Source organism: Balaenoptera ricei, chromosome 2 (genome assembly GCF_028023285.1).
Source record: "Balaenoptera ricei isolate mBalRic1 chromosome 2, mBalRic1.hap2, whole genome shotgun sequence".
NCBI classification, from domain to species: Eukaryota; Metazoa; Chordata; class Mammalia; order Artiodactyla; family Balaenopteridae; genus Balaenoptera; species Balaenoptera ricei.
The window spans coordinates 114,772,495-114,794,785 of NC_082640.1; the positions used below are offsets into that span (position 1 = coordinate 114,772,495).

General features: G+C 50.5%; 3 protein-coding genes across 23 annotated transcripts in view; 2 read left to right on the forward strand and 1 right to left on the reverse strand.

Moving 5' to 3' along the window:
- Window positions 1-3: 3 nt before the first annotated feature.
- KHNYN (KH and NYN domain containing) lies at window positions 4-8,590 on the forward strand. 7 transcript variants are annotated; one of them, XM_059913988.1, is made up of 9 exons: window positions 6-262; window positions 926-1,146; window positions 1,962-3,082; window positions 3,241-3,371; window positions 3,580-3,672; window positions 6,050-6,074; window positions 6,185-6,292; window positions 6,501-6,602; window positions 7,142-8,590. In XM_059913988.1, exons 2-9 carry the CDS (start codon window positions 946-948, stop codon window positions 7,392-7,394), a joined length of 2,034 nt encoding a protein of 677 aa, XP_059769971.1. In that variant the 5' UTR covers window positions 6-262; window positions 926-945; the 3' UTR covers window positions 7,395-8,590. The 7 variants fall into 7 exon arrangements, 6 of the variants coding, with proteins under 6 accessions (XP_059769975.1, XP_059769976.1, XP_059769971.1 ...); XM_059913989.1 differs by having other exon boundaries at window positions 6-127; XM_059913991.1 differs by having other exon boundaries at window positions 7-262; window positions 3,580-3,648.
- Window positions 8,591-9,969: 1,379 nt separating this feature from the next.
- Window positions 9,970-13,110, reverse strand: SDR39U1 (short chain dehydrogenase/reductase family 39U member 1). 4 transcript variants are annotated; one of them, XM_059913994.1, is made up of 6 exons: window positions 13,031-13,110; window positions 12,580-12,686; window positions 12,404-12,486; window positions 11,907-12,028; window positions 11,003-11,146; window positions 9,970-10,726 (listed from the first exon to the last, which is right to left on the reverse strand). In XM_059913994.1, the coding sequence occupies exons 1-6, from the start codon at window positions 13,083-13,085 to the stop codon at window positions 10,314-10,316; spliced, it is 924 nt and encodes a 307-aa protein (XP_059769977.1). In that variant the 5' UTR covers window positions 13,086-13,110; the 3' UTR covers window positions 9,970-10,313. The 4 variants fall into 4 exon arrangements, with proteins under 4 accessions (XP_059769977.1, XP_059769978.1, XP_059769979.1 ...); XM_059913995.1 differs by having other exon boundaries at window positions 12,994-13,050; XM_059913996.1 differs by lacking the exons at window positions 12,580-12,686; window positions 13,031-13,110 and having other exon boundaries at window positions 12,335-12,422.
- A 145-nt stretch (window positions 13,111-13,255) lies between these two features.
- Window positions 13,256-22,291, forward strand: part of LOC132359641 (cathepsin G-like) — a 29,958-nt gene continuing 20,922 nt past the window's right edge. For 11 of the 12 annotated variants that reach the window (XM_059914009.1, XM_059914004.1, XM_059914001.1 and 8 more), the window contains exon 1: window positions 13,256-13,392. The gene's annotated coding sequence lies outside the window, so the exon portion shown is untranslated. Of the gene's footprint in view, window positions 13,393-16,297; window positions 16,417-22,291 lie in introns of those variants that run through there. The other variant, XM_059914006.1, reaches the window with a different exon arrangement.

Below are 22,291 nucleotides of genomic sequence, written 5' to 3' on the forward strand. Positions count from 1 at the left end.
GCGGGGGCGGGCGCGCGCCGGGGCTCGGTGCAGGCCCAGCCCCGGGAGGGGCCCAGCTGACTCCGCCCCCGGCCAGGAAGTGACTCAAAAAACTGTTCGTGATGTGGGGAAGAGAGGTCCCCGTTGGGTGAGGAATCGGGAAGGCCCGCCCAGATTCGGGCCCCCCGCCCTTCTTCCCTGGGCCGGGGGCGCGGGCGAAGCTGGGGCCGGCGGGCACCGAGCGGCGCCGGCGGGACTGAGGCCGCAGCGGGCGGCGAGGCGGGTAGGCGCGCTCTCCCCCGCGCCCGGGCCGCGGGAGCCAGAGGCCGCACTGCAGAGCGCAGTCGGGGGGCGGCAGCCGCCAGCGGCTATGGGCGGGGCCCGGTCCGACCCCTGGGCCCCGCGTGGGGCTCGTGGCGCGACCGAGGGGTGCAGCAGACGGCGGAGGAAGGGGGAGGGGTGGGAGTGGCTAGAACCTGGGAAATGGCTGACAAGGGACCCAGAGGACAGCCCAGTTCAAGCCCTGGTGAGGATTCATCTTTAAGAGGCTGTCTTGGACCCGGAGATTGCAGAGACCCGGAGGAGAGGGACTCTTTCGTCACCTGTTCCCTCCTTCTGGCCTCCAGACCCAGCTGGATCTGCCCCCCCCCCCACCGCCCCGCCCCCCGCTTCCTGCTCAGGGCTGTGGTCATTTTCCAAAGGCCACACACCCATCCCAGAGACACAGCCTTGTTTATCCATGACTTGTCTCCGGAGAGAAGGCCCCTGTGTCCAGATAATCTGACATTCCCTCCCTATCCCCAAGATGGACTGAAGTGCTGGTTATCTCTTGGGTTGTTTACCAGTTTGGTAACTAGGTGTGACCTGTTGATAGCTGGTGTAGGCCAGGAGACCAAATTTGGGGTGAGGGGACATTGAGGCTCTGAGCTGCTTTCCCTCCTTCCAGGGCTGGGCGGCCAAGGAGCCATGCCTACTTGGGGGGCTGGCTCCCCGTCCCCTGACCGTTTTGCGGTGTCTGCGGAGGCCGAGGACAAGGTGCGGGAACAGCAACCCCACGTGGAGCGCATCTTCAGGGTGGGGATGAGCGTCCTCCCGAAGGACTGTCCTGAGAACCCTCACATCTGGCTGCAGCTGGAGGGCCCCAAGGAGAACGCCAGCAGAGCCAAGGTGAACGCCTCTCCCTGACCCTTCCGGGGAAACAATGACTCCCTCCCCCGAGGAGGCAGAAGAGAGGAGGGGCTGGGGAGGATCTCCACTCTTTGCTTGTCTCACTGGCCCTGAGCTTTGAGGAACTTCCAAACTCTCTATTTGTCAAGAGTTTTGGTTTCATTTCTGCTGCAATGACCCAGATTCTGCCAGGGCTTGGAGATAAGTGACTCAGTTCAAATCAGTTTGTACTCTTTGGGAGAGAAGAGATAATCTGGTTGGGCAAGCAGGCCCCACCAAGGAATTCACTGTGGGGTGGGAGGCCACACTGATTCCTTTGGAGTTAGTCAGGACTTACAGAACGGCACGACCAAATACCATCCTTGTGGTCCTAGTTTGTTTCCTTATCTATAAAATGTGAATAATAACAGTATCCACCTCACTGAACTCATTGTGAATTAGGTAAAGCATGTAAAGCGTGAGTTCAGTAAAAGTTATCAATGATGATCGTTATGATGGAAATATACAACACACATACACACACATAAATGTTTAGAAGAGACAGCCTTTTAACCAATTAATTATAACAGTTTCCTTAGTTGAGGCAAGTTCTAAATGGAAATTCAGCCACAGGCTGTCAACTGAAAAGGCAAAGAAGTGAGTTTCTTGATCCCCTCTTAACCACCACGTTTTTCAGGATCTGTAGGGCTCCATTGCTCTGCTCAGGCATCCTGGAGCTCAGAGGAGAGCCGCGGCCCCGAAGGAGCCATTGGGCCACTTAGGATTCCAGCAGTCTCTTTTTTTTTCCTACCTCCCCTCCCCACCTTTTCCCCCAGGAGTACCTGAAGGGTCTCTGCAGCCCAGAGCTACAGAATGAAATTCACTACCCACCCAAACTGCACTGCATCTTTCTGGGAGCCCAGGGCTTCTTCCTTGATTGCCTGACTTGGAGCACATCAGCCCACCTGGTGCCGGGGGCGCCCGGCTCGCTGATGGTCAGCGGCCTGACCGAGGCCTTTGTCATGGTCCAGAGCCGAGTGGAGGAGCTGGTGGAGCGCCTGAGCTGGGACTTTCGGCTGGGGCCATCCCCTGGAGCCTCTCAGTGTGCTGGAGTGCTGAGAGAATTCTCTTCTCTGCTGCAGTCCCGGGGGGATGCCCACACAGAGGCCCTGCTGCAGCTGCCCCTTGCTGTCCAGGAAGAACTGCTGAGCCTGGTGCAAGAGGCATCCAGGGGGCAGGGGCCCCAAGCATTCCCGTCCTGGGAGTGGGGGAGCCCAGGTCTGCTGGGTGCTCAGCACCAGGGAGTCAGGAGTCCCCTGAGTGACAGCAGGGAGTCTCTGGACACAGGACCTGCAGGGTGGCAAGAGTCAAGGGGAGAGAGACGTGCTATGGAGAAGGAGGGGACAAAGCACGGTGGTCCCAGGGAGATGGATTTGGGGTGGAAGGAGTGGCCCGGGGAAGAGGCCTGGGAGAGACAAGTGGCCTTCAGGCCACAGTCAGGAGGAGGAGAGGCAGGGCAGGCAGTGCCTCTGAAAGGGAAGGCCCTGGGGAAGGAGGGGGTGCCTCAGGAAAGAGGAAGGTTCTGGGTCCAGGGCGAGCCTCCTGGCACCCAGGGCCCCTGTCAGAAGGCAGCTCAGCCCCGGGGAGCCTCCCTCCTGCAGCGGCTCCATAATGGGGAAGCCTCACCTCCAAGAGTGCCCAGCCCCCCACCAGCGCCTGAACCCCCTTGGCACTGCGGAGATCGAGGGGACAGAGGAGACAGGGCAGACAAGCAGCAGGTCGTGGCTCGAGGTCGGGGGTCTCCGTGGAAACGAGGCACCCGGGGGGGTAATTTGGTGACTGGCACGCAGCGTTTCCAGGAGGCCCTCCAGGACCCTTTCACCCTGTGCCTTGCCAACGTGCCAGGCAAGCCAGACCTGCGCCATATTGTCATCGATGGCAGCAACGTGGCCATGGTGTGAGTACCTGGTGGGGCTGAGAGTCCTGGGGAGGGGGATGAGATGACGAGACGGGCAGTTGCGTTCACCTTGGGGATATGTGCGAAGTGGGGGGCAGCACAGCCAGGCTGCCAGGCCCCCCTGGGGGCGCCAGAACGCTGACCCCTTTCCACTGCAGGCACGGCCTCCAGCACTACTTCTCCAGCCGGGGCATTGCCATTGCTGTGCAGTACTTCTGGGACCGTGGCCACCGCGACATAACTGTCTTTGTGCCTCAGTGGCGTTTCAGTAGGGACTCCAAGGTCAGAGGTGAGTTGGGCCTGGTCTTTTGTGTCCGGGGATGGCCCCTGCTTCCACCTTGAGGATAACCCCATTGTGCTCCTCTGTTTCTCTAGAGGGTCACTTCCTGCACAAGCTGTATTCCCTCAGCCTGCTCTCCCTCACTCCCTCCCGGGTCTTGGATGGCAAGAGGATCTCTTCCTATGACGACAGGTACTTGCTTCTCTCTTGGTCACAGGCTCGACATTCAAGGAGCCAAGTGGGAGACTGAGGGAGAGACAGAAGCTCCTGACCCTTCACACTGTCTGTAAGCCTGAGTCGTGGGACAAGGGTCAGTTCTCCTCCGTGAGCCCCTATGATTGGGGAGGTAAACCTGCCCTGCAGGCAGGATGAGATGGATGGTGGACAGCTCTGTTTGTCCACTCATCCTTCACTTTTCACTCATCAAACTAAAGGATGCCTCATATTTATATAGTGCCTTACTGTCTAGAAAATACTGATTTAATGGAAAGATGGGAAAGCCAATGACATGAATAGCTGACAAATGCCTCTTACAACCTAGGTGTCCAAACACAGAGAGAAATTCCTCAACCTTCTGGAAAAACCGGAGCAAATGTTCAAAATAACGATAAATGAAGAAATGCATTCCATGCATAATAAGACTGTACAAAACATGGTATTATAAGAGATAGTGAAAGATCACTGGTCTTAGAATTTGCAGGTCTGGATTTGAGTCCCAGGTTGCACAGTCATTGACTGTGGAGTCTCTTAGTGGATTAATGTCATTATCTCAAGGTCCTCTTCCATTCATTCATCCTCCTTGTGAATGTCAAACGAAGCTAAGGTATGTGTTTGTCTCACTCAAGGTGCTGGGCAGGAGGGCAGTGATACTCCTTAGTTTTTCATGGATCCAATCAAGTGTGGCAGAGGGTCTTACCTCTGTTGTACAGAAATGGAGACGGAGGGTCAGAGTAGTTAACTTTCTTGGCAAAGGCTATGAAGTAGCAAAGGGAAAATGAGAACTTAGAGCTGCTAGCTGGTTTAACTGAAAAACACGGGGCACATTCCCTCCCCAGTGTGCACACAGCGTGGGAGATGGGCGGATTTTAAAAGCTAACTAACCAATTTAAAAAAACTAGTGACAAGTTCTTTATTCTCTAGGATTTTCGGTTTTAAATTAAAAACGAGTTTCCAAACTGAAGTGATTATATATTTTGTTTTTTCAAATACTTAGCTCTTACTCCCTAATAGGAAAATGGTATTCTACAAAAAGTTCACGTTCTCCCGATGCTATTCTGTTTTATGTCTAGATTTCACAGGTTATCTGCACTATGGAATCTTCTTTACACGTCAGCAGTGACACAGTTAAAACTGAAGGTTGAGTCAGTTGTAATAAATTTTGAAGGCACATGTCTGTACAGTTGTGTACGTCCTGATAGGCAGACAGCACAATATGAATTTGGAATTTTGCCTAGTTACAGTGAAAAACACAGTGGCACGTAGCACAGGCCTACTGAATACTGCGGAACAACGTATGATGTAACGTGATAATAGTATTGAAATATGTTTAACTTGAAAATACCTTTTGTACATTATATGATACCATATACATTTTTATGTCATCTTCTTAATTTGTTTCCCAGACAGAAACTCAGAACCAGACACCTGTCACACCGAATCCTGATTACTAGTTCTCTCTATACCACACTGTCTTTCAAATACTGACTGCCTGCTTAGTACTAGGCGCGAGGCCTGCCAAAGGAAGCAGGAATGCAGGGAATCAGGGAAGACCTGATTCTCTACTTCAAAGAGCCCAAAGAAACTGTAAACCAAACAGTACAGAATGGAGAGGAAAGGGATCCCCCTTCTGGCTGGGGTTTTGTGGGAAGAGAAGGCTTTGAGAGTTTTTGTTGATTGGTTGACAAGGACATGGGATGCGTTGGAGCTCTGGGTTTTAAACCTGTTAAAAAGGACTCACCTCATGAGTCCTACCCCAGTCCTGTGGAATCAGAATTACTAGAGTGGGGCCCAGGCATCTATTTTTTTAAAGTTCCCCTGGTGATTCCGTTCATCAGGGAGGTTGGGGAAGCACCTTCCAGATGGAGGGAATAGTTTGAGAAACAAGGAAGCTGGACAGCATGGGGCATGTTTGAAGGACAGGGTGTAATCTGATCATTGACTTTGGCAGGAGCTGAGTACATTAGGGAGTATGGGGCGAGATAAGGCCGTAAGCGTGGCTTGGAGCTGGGTTCTAGACGGCCTTGGCTGCCAGGCCTGGGCATGTGGAAATATTCGGTAGATAAAGGGCATGTCTGGAAGACTTTTGTGGAGGGAAGACCATGTTCTTGGGGGGGTTCAGGAGAGACTGGAGGGTGGTAAGTGGCTGGGGGCAGGGGAGCCCCTCATCAGGAGGCTATGCAGTAGTACCACGCTTGCAATGTCCAAGTAGCTCAGATGGTAATGGTGGGACTGGAAAGGAAGGAAGCAGAGTGGAAAGGCTTTCAGAGGAGGAGCATGATGGATCTGTGATTGATTCATGGGGGCACGGTGGAAGAAGACAGAGCCAGAGCCAGATCTTTCTGTCTCACACTAATGAGGCACAGAGTGTTGAGTGGAGGATGGTGGTGACTTGAGGGGATGCTGTTGGGGAACCACGATGGATTCATCTTTCATGGGTTTCCTTTCTACCCCATGGCGCCTGTATGCAGTCAGTCACCTGGTGGCTGGATCAAGGTGAGGGGGCCAGATCTCCATCACCAGAAGTGGGTCCCGGGAGTCGATAACGCTCTTTGGGGTTGGGACCTTGGAGAATCCCAATCTGGCTGCCGTGGCTTTCGTGACAGGTTCATGGTGAAGCTGGCTGAAGAGACGGATGGGATCATTGTCTCCAATGACCAGTTCCGGGACCTGGCAGAGGAGTCTGAGAAGTGGATGGCAATCATTAGAGAGCGGTGAGGGAGCCCTCCCCTGAGCACAGGGCACGGACTCAGACCTTTCTCTAAAACCAGCTCTGCTGTGCCACCGGGTGAGGACTCTGGGAAGGGGCTGACATTGCTTTGCGAAGGATGGTAGCTGGCAGCTTCTGATGGTGTTGGTCTTAACTGTCCGGGAGGTGGGCAGAGGCCCCTCTGTGACCACACATTCTCTGTGCCCATCCAGCCTGCTGCCCTTCACCTTCGTGGGAAACCTCTTCATGGTGCCTGATGACCCATTGGGGCGAAATGGCCCTACACTGGATGAGTTCCTGAAGAAGCCGGTCAGGTAATGCCTCAGACTCTCCTAGGCAGCCCTGGCTTTTGCTCTGCAGGGGCCTTGCAGGCCTGGAGAATTGGGGGAAGAATGACCTCAATCTGGGACAGCTTTATTCTGTAGTAGTTCAAGTTGCCTTGGGCTTGGCCCAAGGAATCCTGACTCAGACCCTCCTGGCTGGGAGGGAAACTCCTGTTTCCTGTTTTCCCTAATCAGTGTGTTGGATGGAGTTATTTGGAAGGTGGTTGCTTTTACTTATAGCCAGCTGCATTGAGCATGCCCTCTGTTGGACATAAAGTGATTAATTGATTAGACTAGAACTAGATAGTGGCAGTTTCACCTTCCAGGTTCCAAAGGAACAGGCCATCTTCCCTTCAGAAGTGGGTTGATACTGCCCCTCAGTGGTCAGTTTCTGGAACTTCAGGGTCGCTCCCCAGAGCCCAGACTGGGCAGGGCAGTTAACTGGGAGTGGAGAGCAGGGAGGCCCACTGGGCTCTAACCTCCCTCAAGGATGCTTATCAGCTCTTCCTGTTCCCTCTGCTGCTTCCCAGGGCACAGGGGTCTTCTAAGGCTCAGCATTCTGCCAAGGGCTTCACAGAACACAGTGATCAGCAGCAGGGGAGAAAAGAAGAGGAAAAAGGCAGTGGTGGCATTCGGAAGACGCGGGAGACAGAGCGGCTCCGGCGCCAACTGCTGGAGGTGTTTTGGGGCCAGGATCACAAGGTGGACTTCATCCTGCAGCGGGAGCCGTACTGCCGGGACATCAACCAGCTCTCCGAGGCCCTGCTCAGTCTCAACTTTTGAGCCTCACCTGTCTTGGTGACTGCCACCCCGTCAGCTCCAGCCTCATCCAGCTCAGCTCATTCTGTGAGGGTCCCTCTGCTGCTCAGACCCTGACCCAGTCTCACCCTGAGTTGGTGCTTTGTGTCAGGGAAGCACCAAGGAAGCGCATTCGTGTGTGGGGAATGCTCTTGCCTGGGGCACTTTGGGGACAGGTCTGTAAGGTGACCTGATCTCATCTTGAGTCAGGGCCTCAACCAGCTCTCAGGAGGTTCTGCTCAGCCTTAACTTCTTAACCTTGCCTTATGCAGGGTTTCTGTAGGGAATGGGGGCTGCTGGGAAGGGTGGGTCACGGAGATGGGGACTGTCGGCCCCTCCTCCACGCTGAGCTGGGGATGGAGGCAAGGGTGGGTGAGAGGGGAATGTAGAACAGGTGGCCAGGAAGCTAAGCCTTTTCTCCTCCTGGCTGCTGCTCTGATGGCCAGAGGACCGGACGAGTCCCAGGCCTGGCTGGGCTCCTGGGCGCATCAAAGGGAATGCTGGGCCCTGGAAAGGCTAGTGTTATGGGCTCTGGGTCACAGTGGGGCAGCAGGGATCTGGTGGAGAAGGCAGAGGGAGAGTTGGCTTCTGGTCTCAGCTATGCCTGCCTGTGACCTTGATTGATCTTGGTCTTTACTTCCGCCTACAAGTCAGGGGTAAAAATGCCTGTTGGGAGGAGAGATGAGAACGTGGAGGAAAGCTCCTTGGAGAAAGGTACTTGGACCAAGCCTCAGGTGTGTCTGTCTGTGGTTGCACAGGCTTCCTAACCAAAACCTCACTTTCAGAGAGCTGAGGGTCCTCTGTCCCCAGGACCTGTGCCCTAGATTTTTTACACTGCATCAGTATAATGTGCCCTATAATGGCTGCGTCCCTTTTGGGCAACCCCCCCCCCCCCAAATCCACATTTACAAAACGGTTAATTAGGGGTGACTGTTTGCATTACCAGAAAACTCTCAGGGTTCCTTCCTATCAATGGCAGCTCTCCTGTTGAATTCAGGTGTTTGTTTACAGTTGAACGAACGTGTCAGAAAGTCCGCAGTCCCCGGTTAATGCACTTGCTCGAGAGTTGAGCAGTCACCAAACCAATGAAGCCATGTTCTGCGAGGAAAATGTTCATGTGACCTGACCCTAGCATCTTCTTTACAGAACATATATGTTGCATAAAGCGAGACCCACTTCTGCTCTGTGTGTGCGTGTATGCAGATGGGAGGGTTTATAGAGTTTGTATCTAGAGGAACCAATCTGGAAAACGAAAATTGAAGAATCAGAGTCAGAAGGTACTTGACTGGCCACCAGACCAGCTGCTGTCACCTCAGGACATTCTCTTTCCTCCTTGATTCCTACAGGTCATTGTCCTGTATCTGCTTGAAGTCCTCCTGTACCAGGGAATTGACTGCCTCCGAGGCAGCACATCCATCCGTGGACAGTACCAGTCAGTCCTTCCTTTAGTGCATCCCCAAATACGCTTTTCTGTTACTTCTCCCTTTGAGGCCAGTCATTCCGTCAGGAACAGTACAGAGCCAGTCAACTTCCTAAAGAGTCCAAAACCAGATAAAGAAGTAAGACAGGTGTCCCTGGATTCTGTGCTGTCTGGGCCCTGCAGCAAGTCTCTGGACATGGCCCTCTTTTTAGGCTGATTTCTGTTCCCTGAGTGGCACAGGGAGTTGAAATCACCCCAGATCCTTGTATCAGCAACTAGCATGTGGAGCTGAATGATGATGGAGAGGGTCCTAGGGTCCCAGTTTCTTTGCCCCTCCCCATTGGTGAGATCCACCACTACACTGCACTGAGCTGGGCTGGGGGCAGGCGAGTTGGAGAGGCTAGTCGGGGTGGTAACAGTGATTCAAAGACAACCCATAGTCCCCTCAGAAGAAAGGAGATTGGTTAATATGGCCTGAATTGGGGGCTAGGGGAACTGCTTCTGGTCAAACTGTGGCAGAAACCAGGGTCGATAAAAAGGGAGAGGCTCCTTGATGAATACTTGGGACTCTTTTTCCCTGAAAGGATTGAGTTTGTAGCTTTTGATAGGTTCCTTGTACCTTTCACTTTCAATGCTCGTGGGTATGCAGTGGGCTCGAGGTATCTTCTGTCCCCTTGTGCTAGGATCCTGGTTGACTGAAGTGGCCCCAGTCAGATGAGAGGCAAGTCCTTATCTTTTGACAGTCCTAAAGCTTTGCACAGCTTTGTCCTGCTGCAGCCTGATGAACTGGGGCCAGTGTGTGATTGCTTTATCAATTCACTGCTGTTCAGTGACAGACTGAAGGCTGTCCTGGACTTGGGCCTTGTCCCTTCCTCTGCTGGCATCCTAATGGCACTGCGTGAAACAAGTATGCAGGGTGACCACAGAGCCCACTGGAAATGGATCACCATTCTTTTTGCCTCTACCTTTGTCATAACCTCGTGCCTCAAATTTGTTGCCAGCTCTTTTGGCAGTGGAGGGACCAAGAAGGGAGATGTTGCACATTATAACTTTCAAAACCCCGTGTAAAGTAAAGGGTCTTCTAGGATGGCACTTCTTGAAATAAATTTCAGAACCTAGGCCAAAGACATGAGCTGAAGCTAGTGAGATGATTTATCTTTATTGCCTAAACCACGGAACATTCTCTACACAGCAAAAAGGAGAAATGGGCCAGGAACAGGACATGCAGGGAAACCAAACTTGGGAATTTATTTAGGAGCAGTTGAAGAGGTTAAGGTCCCAACTTGATGAGACTGCAACCTTGAAACAGCGGACAGTCTCTCAGTTAAATAAGATGAGGCAACAGGACAATGAGAAAGAAAGAGGACTCCCTAAGAACCAGATGGTCTCAGGTTTCAAGTAGAGCAGAACCTGAGCTCACAGTTTCTCATTAGGAAGCCCTCGCTGAGGGACAGGCAACAGGCCCTTCCTTGAGCCTCCCCCACCTAGCCTATGACTTCCTTCAAGGCGGCCCCCAGCTCTGGGAAAGAATACTGGTAGCCAGCAGCCAGTGTCCGCCTTGGGACCACCTTCTGGCCCTCCAGCAGCATGATGGCACGTTCTCGCCCAAAGACAGCTTGTACCACAGTGCTGGGGAGAGGGATGAAGGCTGGGCGGCCCAGGGCTGTGCCCAAGGCCCGGGCAAACTCAGCGTTGGTAGTGGAGGAGGCTGGAGCCACTCCGTTCAGGACCCCTTGCACGTGGCTTGCTTCAAGGGCGTGGGCCAGGATTCCCGCCAAGTCTCTGATGTGAATCCAGGGGAAGAACTGGTGGCCTGAGCCGATGGGGCCCCCCAGGCCCAGGCGGAAGGGCAGCAGCATGTGACCAATGGCACCGCCTCCACGGCCCAGCACAACCCCTAGAGCAGGCAAGAAGGACGGTACAGGAAGGCCCCTCAGCCTCCAGGCAGTCCCACTGTTCCTCCCTGCTTCCCCTTCCTCACCTTTTCCCCATGCTGACTTTGCTTTGTGGCAGGCAAGGGGTGTGGCTCTCTTTGGGATGTCCCGCCCTCCCACCTGTATGTTAGCTAGAAGTGGAGGCATCCTCTGTAAGCCCAGCTCCCCTTATCCCCCCACCCTCCCAGCCCAGAGAAGACATTCCAACCCTGTCTGATACCCAGGCCCCTGGTTCTCACCGGAGCGCACCACCACTTGGCGTGTAGAATCTCCAGGAAGCCTCGCTGCAGCTTCCCATTTGGTTACAAGGTTGGAGAAGAAGTCAAAATCTCCTCCTGGGCTGTCTTCATCGTACTCGGCTGTCAGGCTGGGCTGGTAGTAAGCTGCCGGTGGAACAGCACTTGTTTGCTCTGGGTGTCCTTGGTCCTGTCTGGCCCTTTGCAGTCAAGGCTCCCCTTGGCCTCACCCTCCTTGGCCCTTGGGATCTCCCCATGGGAACTCAGAGCCATGGATATTTTCCCCTTGATCTTCATGAGCTGACCTGTTCTGGCCCTGGAGTCATTCTTATTTCTCGTTATGGGGCTAAGCTGAGGTGCTAGAGTGAGAAGCTAAGAACAAAGACGGGTGCCAGACTGCCTTGAGTTTTAATCTCAGCTCCACCATTTATTAACTCTGTGACTTCAGGCAAATTACATAACCTCTCTGTGCAGAATTTTTGCATCTTTAAAATGGGAATAATAGTACCTACCGCATAGGTTTCTCGTGAGGATTAAATGTAATATGTGCAAATCACTTAGAATAGTGGCTAATGTGTGTGTGTATATATATATATTTGTTATTTGGTCCCAAAGGTAAAATACAAGAATCAAGAATTCTGTTCCTAAAGAACTGTGCTATAAGAAATAAGGGACCTGGAAGTAGGTGGGACTTTCCCTGGCACTGGGAGCAGTGCCACTCCCCTCACTTTCTCTGAGGTCCCAATTTCTCAGTGACAGTACACAAAAGTCAGGAGAAATATGCATGGAATGAGGGCCTAGGTAGTTCCCCTGCTTGGAAAAGACCAGCACTCTGGGGCCTGAGTTGCCCCTCACTATGCTCCCTCCTTTCCCTGGCTAGTCTAAGGGTTGGTGGTGTGGGACATACCTACACCTGTGACTAAGACCCAGGCCTGGGGGGATTGGGGGGCCTTGGCAATGGCTCTAGCCAGCATTTGGGTGGTCTCCAGGCGGCTGCTGAGAACCTCTTTTTGGAAGGCTTCATTCCACCTGCAGGAGAAACGGGGGAAATAAAATGCCACTAAATACATGCACATACCCTTCCTTCCCTCTCCTTCCCTGGGGCCCATCCATATCCGTTTCTAATAAAACCCTGCATTGCAGCTTAGAGAAATGGTCCATCTCTTCTGTAGAAGGAAAAGGTATGTCTACTTTGGGCATCCTGAGTGGGGAGTAAGGTCCACCAGCTGGGCGGGAAGACGGGCAAGTGGGTGTGGAGGAGTGGGGGTGGGGGAATGAGCAGTCCGGGATATGGGTTGAGTTCTCAATCTGGAAGTCCCATTCTCCACAGCTCACAGGTTCTCCTCAGAGTCGGCCCTCTCCTCCCTCTGCTCTGAAGGATGTCAGCTTCAGGGCCCGGCTGACCTGCGGAGAGGGTTGAGGATGTTCTCTCCCGCCAGGTTGACGGCGGCATCGCAGCGGGGCAGCCCCGACGTAGCGAGCTCATCCTGTTGGAGAAAGCACACAGTGCCCGCGAGCCCTCGCCCTGCGCCACCAAACTAGGCCCCCCCACCCCCCATGCTTCCAGAATTTGGACATACCCACGTGATCCGACCGGGCCCTGGCTTTCGGGAGACCAAAGTCACTTCGTGCCCCCTGGCCTTCAGCAGCTGGGTTAGGGCTGTCCCAATGAAGCCCGTCCCGCCACCTGATCAGAAAATGAGAGGTGTTTACCCTCCCGGGGGCGCCTTGCATCCCCACGTGGGCCCCTCTTCCGGTGCCCTCCCATCTGACGCCAGACTTCTCCCCTCCTCGCCCCCTCCCCGCGATGCAGAGGTGACACAGGTCACAGAGCTTAGGGAGATTCGGCTTCTCGGGCTCTGAGGCCAAGGCCAGGTTGCCTGTGCACGAGACGGTGCCCTCTCTCAGAAACGGCCTCCTAGCCCTCAACTTCTGGCTATGTTTTCTTTGTATAAACCGGCCTCCTCCCACTCCCCCTTCCTGCCCTCCCTCACCCACAAGAACCCTCATAGCGACCAGGACCTCACGCGCCTGCGCAAGATTTACAGTCCACCTCCTCTAGGACGACTGCAGCCTTTCTGCGCATGCGTCTTTCGGGAAGCGCCCTCCACTTGTGGGGCGGGCAGGACTGGGCGTGGCCCTGCCTGGCGACCCGGAAGAATTCGTAGTGAAGGCTGTATATTTCACTGCAAGGAGAGGCGGGGATCTTGGCAAGGAGGCCGGGGGGTGGAGAAATAGACTGAGGGGGCGGGGAAAGAAGGGGAGGAGGCGGAGGAGGGAAGGTTTTAGTGTAGAAAAAACCTTTGACCTAAAGTTCGAAGCTGCTCAATCATCCGGCTTCTGGCTATCTCTTCAGTGTGGTGGATACGTAGTACAAGAGAATCCGCCCAGAGGTACAATGGATTTCTTTCTACCCGGCCTATTATTTCACCTTTTCTTCTCCCTGTTCCGGCTCCTTCCTGTCGGCATTTAAACGTTCTCAAGTTCCCCTCGACTTAAAATAACCCTTCTCCAGCGCTCTTCTTCCTCCGCTAATGTCCTATCTTTCTCTTTAACTTCATAGCCAAACTTCTTAAAAGAGTGGTGTCCATTTTCTACTTCTACTTCACATCCGTCTGGCTTTGCCTTTATCATTCATTGCCCCTCTCGCCAATATCACTAATTTCCCACGTGTCACCAAAACTAATGCCTAGTTTTCAGTCGTTTTTCTTGACCTCTGTATCACTGGACACTTGCTGACTCCTCCCTCCCTTTGGAAATGCTCTTTTCTCGGCCTCAAGGAAAGCCACACTCTCTTCTGGGTCTTTCGCCCAGCTTTATTCAGTCTGTGTTGCTTGCTCCACCTCCTCTAAGGTCTTACAATGTTGATATTCCTCAAAGCTGGATCCTACGGATCTTCCTTTCTTCCCATTGTGCACTTTCTCCCAAGAATCTACCTCGGTGAATTCGGTTACCAGTTTTTTCAAAGAAGACTTCCCGAATCGCCTATGAACTATAGGAGAGCCTCAGAGCTCCTGAATCCTATAAAAACTTCCCACTGGATATATCTTCTTGGATATCTAAAACCCTTTTGATTTTACTTACTAAATATCTCCCAGATCCATCTATTTCTATCTCTGCCACCATGACTCTTCTTTCCTCTTTGGTCTATTTTCTGCAATAGTCTCTTTAATAGATTTCTGCTTCTGCATGTTTTTTTCTCTCCAAACTGTTCCACACACTGCAAGTGGAATGATCTTTTAAAAGTATGTGGGGGAATTCCCTGGTGGTCCAGTGGTTAAGACTCTGTGCTCCCAATGCAGGGGGCCTGGGTTTGATCCCTGGTTAGGGAACTAGATCCCACATGCATGCCGCAACTAAGAGTTAGCATGCCGCAAATAAAGAATCTGCATGCTGCTACTAAAGATCCCACATGCCGCAACGAAGATACTGCACACAGCAACGAAGATCCCACATGCCGCAACTAAGACCCAGCGCAGCCAAATAAATAAATATTTTAAAATATATATATAAAAAAAATATGTGACAGGAACACTTTGTGGCATATGAATCCTGAAACACTCCCGGTACAAATGGATATGCTGGATAGAACTGAACACATCTTCACTTAAATGCATTGTCGAGTTAGCTAGAAAATAAAAGAACTCTCCAGAGACCAAAAACAAAGTGTGCTTTGGGACTGAGGCTATCTTGTGCGTTGTCAGTCAATCTTTGTAACCTAGAGACCTGGTTGACAGGAGACAATACCTGGGACAGTGCGGGGGTGGGGAGCTGTGGGGAGAGGGGGAGGAGAGTCTGCTAAATCAGATGCCTTTAGACCACAGATTCAGGAGGGTGGAGGTCCATCAGTATCCTTATGGAAGTGAGGTGGGAATCCCTTCCAGAGCTTTGTGCCCCTTGTAAGAGGGGACATACATAGGGACAGCGCTCTGATCCCAGCAACCACTCCTCCTCCCCTGGGAGGCTGATGGAGAGCAGGTTTGTAATGCCTTAGAGTCTTTTTACTCTGGGGTTCTGGAGATGGGTGGGTCAGCTTCTCCCTCCTCCTCAGCCTTTCCTTTGACAACTGATCTAGTTAAGTGAAACCGTTCGCAGATCTCAAAGTCCATCTGACACTTTGGCAGTTAAAACGTTCAAATCCGAGCCAGACAACAAGACCTGAGAAATTTCTGTCTGCACATCTGGGTGTAGGGGCAAGTGCACCTGGTGCCCTTCAGGAAGACAAGGGTCCCTCCTGAGTCTGTAGCAATCACAAGGACTTCTTTCATTGAAATGGGACAGTTTCCCCCACAGCTGCTTCCTGAAACAGCAAAAGGAGTTGAGCACAGTCTCTCTGGGTGGTCAGGCCATCACTGTGGGGCGGGTCAGGAAGCCAGGACTCAGGGAGAGATCTTCCTGTCAGCGTGGGCTAGGGCAGGGCAGGATGAGGGGTTTGCTGGCAACTCTGCACCTTCCCCCATGCCAGCTCTTTGTGAATGCCCCCTGCTTCATCTTGCTTGGGCAGATTTTTGCAACTTCTCTCAGGCTCTGGGATGTAATTTGCTAAATGCTATTCACATCATCATTTCACAGAGTTTCTAATTAAAGTATGACAGGACCAACCAACCAATCAACCAAGATCCTAACATGGAGACCCAACAGATAAAGGAGCCTAGAGCCCCTCTGGTCACCCGTTTTATAAATTTATTTATTTATTTTTGGCTGCATTTGGTCTTTGTTGCTGTGCGCGGCCTTTCTCTGGTTGCGGTGAGCAGGGGTTACTCTTCGTTGCGGTGCACGGGTTTCTCATTGCGGTGGCTTCTCTTGTTGCGGAGCACGGGCTCTAGGCGCGCGGGCTCTAGAGCGCAGGCTCAGTAGTTGTGGCGCACGGGCTTAGTTGCTCCGCGGCATGTGGGATCTTCCCGGACCAGGGCTTGAACCTATGTGCCCTTCATTGGCAGGCGGATTCTTAACCACTGCGCCACCAGGGAAGCCCTGGTCCCTTTTTTTAACATAGTCTCTTTAGGCCCCAGAGTTTGTGGAGATAGAAGTGAAACCAAGCAACTCAGATTGGGACTTGAACCCACGTGCTGGGACTCGAACCTGGCCAAAACCTAGATTGGGACTTGAACCCATGGACTTTTTTTTTTTTTTTTTAATTAATTTTTATTTATTTTATTTTTGGCTGCATTGGGTCTTCATTGCTGTGCGTGGGCTTTCTCTAGTTGCGGTGAGCAGGGGCTACTTTTCATTGCGGTGCGCAGGCTTCTCATTGCGGTGGCTTCTCTTGTTGTGGAGCACGGGCTCTAGGCGCGTGGGCTTCAGTAGTTGTGGCGCACGGGCTTAGTTGCTCCACAGCTTGTGGGATCTTCCCGGACCAGGGCTCGAACCCGTGTCCCCTGCATTAGCAGGCGGATTCTTAACCACTGTGCCACCAGGTAAGTCCCAGTTGCATTGTAGTTTTAATTTGTATTTTCCTGATTACTAATAAGGTTGGGTGCCTTTCATATGTTTATTGGCCATCTGGATATCTTATTTTGTGAATTTCCTGTTCAAATCTGTCAGTGTTTCTTTCGGGTTGTCTTATTTTGTTTCTTATTGATTGACAGGCATTATCTATAAATTCTGCATGTGAGCCCTTTGTTGGCATATGTGCTGTAAGGATCTTCCTCCACTGGGTGGCTTGCCTTTTCACTCTCTTAAAGATGTCTTTTGATGAGAAGTCCTTCTTGTAATCCAATTTATCAAATCATTTTTCCTTTAAGACAGTAATTCTCAACTGAGGGTGAATTTCAGATGAAATACAGGACCCCTAGTTAAATCTGAATATCAGATAAACAATGAAAACATTTAATTTTTTCCCAGGAAATTTTTGGGACACACACTATTTTTGTTGTTGTTGTTGTTGAATCTGAGATACAATTTTAACTGTGTGTTCTGTCCCCCCTCACCAAACATGGCAACATTTCCCCCAGGGGACATTTGGCAATGTTCTGGAGACATTTTTCATCGTCATAACCGGGGCAGTGGTGGTGGTGCTACTGGCATCAGTGGGTAGAGGCCAGGGATGCTTTTAAACATCCTACAATGCATGGGACATTCCCCCACAACAAAAATTTATCCTGTTCAAAACATCAGTAGTGCAAGGTTGAGAAACTTGTTTTAAGGTTAGTGATTTTTGTGTGCCTTGAAGAAATCTTTCTAAACCCCAAGGTGATAAAGATACTCCTGTCATATTGTCTAGAAGTTTTATTATTTTATTTTTAATGTGTGGGACACCTGGAACTGATGTTTGTGTGTGTGTGAGATAGGGGTCAAATTTCATTTTTCCCCATGGATATTCACTTGACCCAGCAATATGCACTGAAATGAGTGTCCTTTCCCACTGCCCTGTACTTCCTCCTTTGCCATAAACCAAGTGTCCATGGATGAATGTGTCTTTTTCTGGACTCCGTTCTGTTTCATTGCTCTAATTGATTGTCTTTGCATCAACATCACATTGTACTAATTATAGTAGATTTAATAAATCTTGATTTCGGGGGGTATCTTAGTTTGGGTTTTCCCAGAAACAGACCCTGATAACAAACACTTGAGTGCAAGTAATTTATTTATGATGTGATTCCTGGAAGGGGTGTGGCTTTAGGACTGTCAACCAAAGACGTGAGAGACGGAACAGGCCAAAGGACTCAATGGAAGGTTCTCTCAGGGATTGGGTGCAGACAGGAAAAAGGCCCTATTCTCCACTCACCTCTTCAGATCCACCCTCCTCCCTGCTCTGTTACCCACCTTTTGCTTCATTTGTATCATTTTTTTTTTAGATTCCACATATAAGCTGTATCATATGATATTTGTCTTTCTCTGTCTGACTTACTTAACTTAGTATGATAATCTCTAGATCCATCCATGTTGCTGCAAATGGCATTATTTCATTCTTTTTAATGGCTGAGTAATATTCCATTGTATATAGGCACCACATCTTCTTTATCCATTCCTCTGTCGATGGACATTGCTTCCATGTCTTGGCTATTGTAAACACCACTGCAATGAACATTGGGGTGCATGTATCCTTTTGAACCGTGTTTGCAAAAAGCAGATTTTAGTTTGAGAACTTTCTAATCTGAATGCTCAGAAAGTGGAGTAGCCACCTTGCTTGGTGATCATCAGATGAGGATGAGGTAGGAGGGTTTAAGCATTTGGTTAGAGTGGCGGGTGGGTAAGTTAAGTTCCTTTGAGTGAATTTTCTAGTTCCTGAGAAGATCAGTGACAGAGAGAATAGAACCTTGGTTAAGGGTCAGAAACTTTGTATGACTGTAGAAGTCCTTTTACCTTTCTGGGTTCTAATTACACAATTAGGGCTTTGGATTAGGTGATAGCAATGATAGCTAACTTATATTGAGCTCTTCTGTGTTTTAAGCAGAATATTGGTTCATTTAATGCTAACAACAGCTGTATGAGATGGGAACTATAATTACCTGTATTTCAGACATGAAGAAACCGAGGCGTAAAGACATTAAGTATTTTGCCTATGGTCGGCACATAGCTACTAAGTGGCAGAGCTGGGATTTGAACCTAGGCAGTCAGTTCCAGAGCTGGCATGCTTAACCACTAAACCATACAACTTTTCAGCGATAAGTCTTAGTGTTCCAGCTCTAATCATACTGTGATTTTGGGGTTAAATGAAATAATATTTGTGAACTTTGCATTATTCTATACAAATGACACAACTTCACATCTTGTATTTTTTTCAAAATGAGATTATTACATAAATCAAGCAAAGCCTCATAGACTGTGAGCTCTGATAGGGCAGGCACTGAACCTGTCTTATTTACTCTTGTCTCCCTGTGCCTGGGACACTGTAGGTGCACAGCACGATTTGTTTATGGATTGAGGGCAGGGCCATGGCAGAGAGGCACATTTTTGCTCAAAAGGTGGCCAGCTGGGCGAGTCCTAGCCCCAAGTCCAGGGCAGGCTGAAGGAAGCCGAGGCTGCCTAGTGACGGGACTTCCAGTGGGCTCTGAGTCCAGCGGGAGGCTGGGCTGGATGTGAAGGGTTGGGCTGCTTTTGAGAAGAGGCCCTGTCTAAATCAGGGGTCTGATCCCCTCTCAGCCAGGGTAGGCGACATTGCCCTACTAGTGCTCTACTGCCTCTCTCCTCTGTGCCTCCCCACAAGTGCTGGGCATTGTTGAGGTCACACAGACTTGGGCTTGCAGAGAGAGTGCAATGCTTCCCTTGGGACCTGGGCTGGATTCTGATGCACCTAGGGACCTTGAGGACTGCCTGCCCAGCCCTGCCTGGCACTGAGCCTGCTCTTCCTTGGCTTAGGGCTGACATTTTTTTTTTTTGTCACGGATAGAGAAACTTTATTCAATATTTTATAACAACCACAATAACAGCAATCAGTAATAATAACAGTAACAACCACAATAATGACGACTAACAATATTGATGATGCTCAATATGATGATGATAATCATAATAATATATTATAATTTGATATTATAATATCAATACTTATAGGCAGATAGGCCAATCGCACATTCCTCTGTGAGTGAATGACCAAGTGCCCTTATTGAGCCTCATGGGTTGGTTTGGCGTCCGAATCATAGTTTTTCACCTTGAATTGGGTTCTGTGAAGACAAAGGCCAAGCAGCAGAAGGAAAAAAGCAGGCGGAAAGGAAAAGCACTGTAAGTTGAGCGTTGAGCAAGGCGGGGACTCCTGGGACGACATAGGAGGTGAAGCCTGGCAGGGAGAGGAGACCAGGTCAAACAAAGCCTGCCTGCTTGCACCTCCCCATCCTCTGCCCTGAGCTTGGACATCTGGCTCTCCAAGCGAGGTGGTGCTGGCCTCCCTGGAAGAAGGTGGGACAACCCCCCGCCCCTCCCAGGTTGACTTTATGCCTCCCAGGTTGGAAGGCATAAAGTAGCCTTCCAGCCGCTCTTGGTTTGCAGCTCTGTGCAAAGACCATTGGCTGCTGACCGCACCGCCTACAGCAATCATTACCTGCATCTCTGCTGGTGATGCACAGAAATGTCTTCCCACCAGATCTAAAATGAGAATCAGTTAACCTTGCAGTGCCTGGAATGCCTGTCTTCTATCACCACCCACCCAACATACAAGCTCTTTGGTTGTCTCCCACACTGTCTTGCCTGCTGCTCAGTGGTGCCATCTGGCGGACATGTACCCCTTCCCAGTCCTCTGCATTTGGAATGCTCTATTCTCCAGTAAATCAGCTACTCGACACCTGTCTTTTGCTGTGCTTTATTATTATCAAATATGCATGCAGATAGTTAAATCGTTAGGTGATTCTGCAAGAACGTTATGAAAATACTAGCCCCATTCCCCACTTTTGATTTTTCCCCACACCAAAGGCTGTCATCCTGGGATCTCTCTTCACTTCTTGGTTTATGCTCTTGTGTTGGTGGAGCACATCCTCCAGTGCTGAGAAAGGGGGCTGGGAAGTAAACTATTTGAAAATGTTTTAATTTTATGCTGATGCAAACTTCTGTCATTCAGGTGTTGAATTTCCTAGACTGGTGCTCCAATTTTCTTTTTATTTCTCTAGTTTTTTTTCAGTCTTTTTTTTGCTCTAATATCTGGGAGATTTCCTTAGGTTTATCCACCAATTCTCTATATCAGGCTGGATGGCGAGGGCGCCAAGGTAACCAGGGGAATGATGGGAGGCAGAGAGGGAGGGAGACAGCTCCCATTGCCTTAGGTGAAGGCTCAGCTCTGGGTGGAGGTACACTGTTTAGCCTCCTCACTTCTTTTTTAAAAATTTAATTAATTAATTAATTTTTTGGCTGCGCCTCGCAGCATGTGGATCTTAGTTCCCTGACCAGGCATTGAACCTGTGCCCCCTGCAGTGGAAGTGTGGAGTCTTAACCACTGGACCACCAGGGAAATCCCTAGCCTCCTCACTTCTGTCCCTGCCTTTTTGGTAGAACCCAGGGAAGCTGTCTGCTTTGGACTGTAATTGTGTAGTGTTTGTGCTGGGCAGGTCCTAGGCTGTTCTTTTCCATGGCATGGGGAAATCCTCTTATATTTGGGCTAATTCTCCTGCAGATGTTGTAAAGTTTTCCTTCCTGTTATCAGACCCCAGCATCTGACAGCTGGAGCCGTGACTTTCTCTGCATCTCCGAATCAAATCGGCACTGATGGTTGATCTTGTCTTTTCTGGGTGAGCTGGTTGAAGAGATCAGTGTGGCATCAACAGCTTTTTCCACACTCTGTGTCCAAGAAGAGCTTCTTATTTTCTGGGCTCATGGCCTGGGGCAGACCCAGACACTGCTTTCAGGGCATCCTTAAAGTTCTCCCATAGCTGGTCCCTCCCAGCACAGCCTCTGGACAATCCTGAGGAAGTCTACCCTCCCCCATCTTCTTTCCTGGACAGCATGGCACTGTGTCCTGTGGTTTCCCTGCTCCCTGGGGACTGTGCTGTGTATGGGAGTAACAGGGATAAGATCATTCGCTGAGCATCTAAGCGGTTTCAGAAAGCACTTTTGTTTCTCTGCATTTTCCATTTTTTTGGTCATTTGTAAAAAATATAGAAATAATTTTAAAGAGGATGGATAAGCCATTTATTTAATTATAATTCTGACACAATTATCTCCATTTCTGAAGAATTCTGTCCAGTTTTCTCCCAAAACGTACAGTATTCCACACTGTTGCAGTCAAAGTGAATGTACATTTTTGAATATTCTGCTTTCTTCAATTCGCATTGTATTGCATTTCTAACTAGATTTGGAGTTAGGACTCCCAAGCTCTGAGGCAGGAGCAAGCGGGAGATGTTGGCAGTCCCTCAGTGTGGGGAGCCTAGGTGTGGGAGGCTATGGAGGCAGGAGAGTTACTTCAGAAGGAGGAGCCAGGCAGGAAGGCCTGTCCTCCTGTCTCCTATAAATCAGAGTGAAGTCTGTTTGATGATCCCAGAACTGTGGCCCGGCATTCACCGTAGGCTCTAGTCAGGTATCCTGGGACTGGAGGGCTTCTGGGCTGGTTTCCCAGTCCTGGTTCCAGCGGTAGGTGGTGATAAGCATCAAGTATGTGGCAAAGAATGTTAAGAAAAGCTTTTGTTGGGAGGCTTGGCTTAATTTCAAAAATTCTGTCTAGAATTCTCTAGAAATTTGGGGTCACTCTGGTGTTAGTGACAGGCTGGATTTCAGGGGCACTCAGAGTTGGCTCTAGGGCCAGGTTTGGCTGAAGCCTAAGCATCCCTTTCCTGGGTTGGAGATATCCTACCCTGTACTGGCCTCTCATTCATTGGCCTGATACCTTTCATTTACTGTGGATGACTTAATTAGACCTGAGATTCCGGA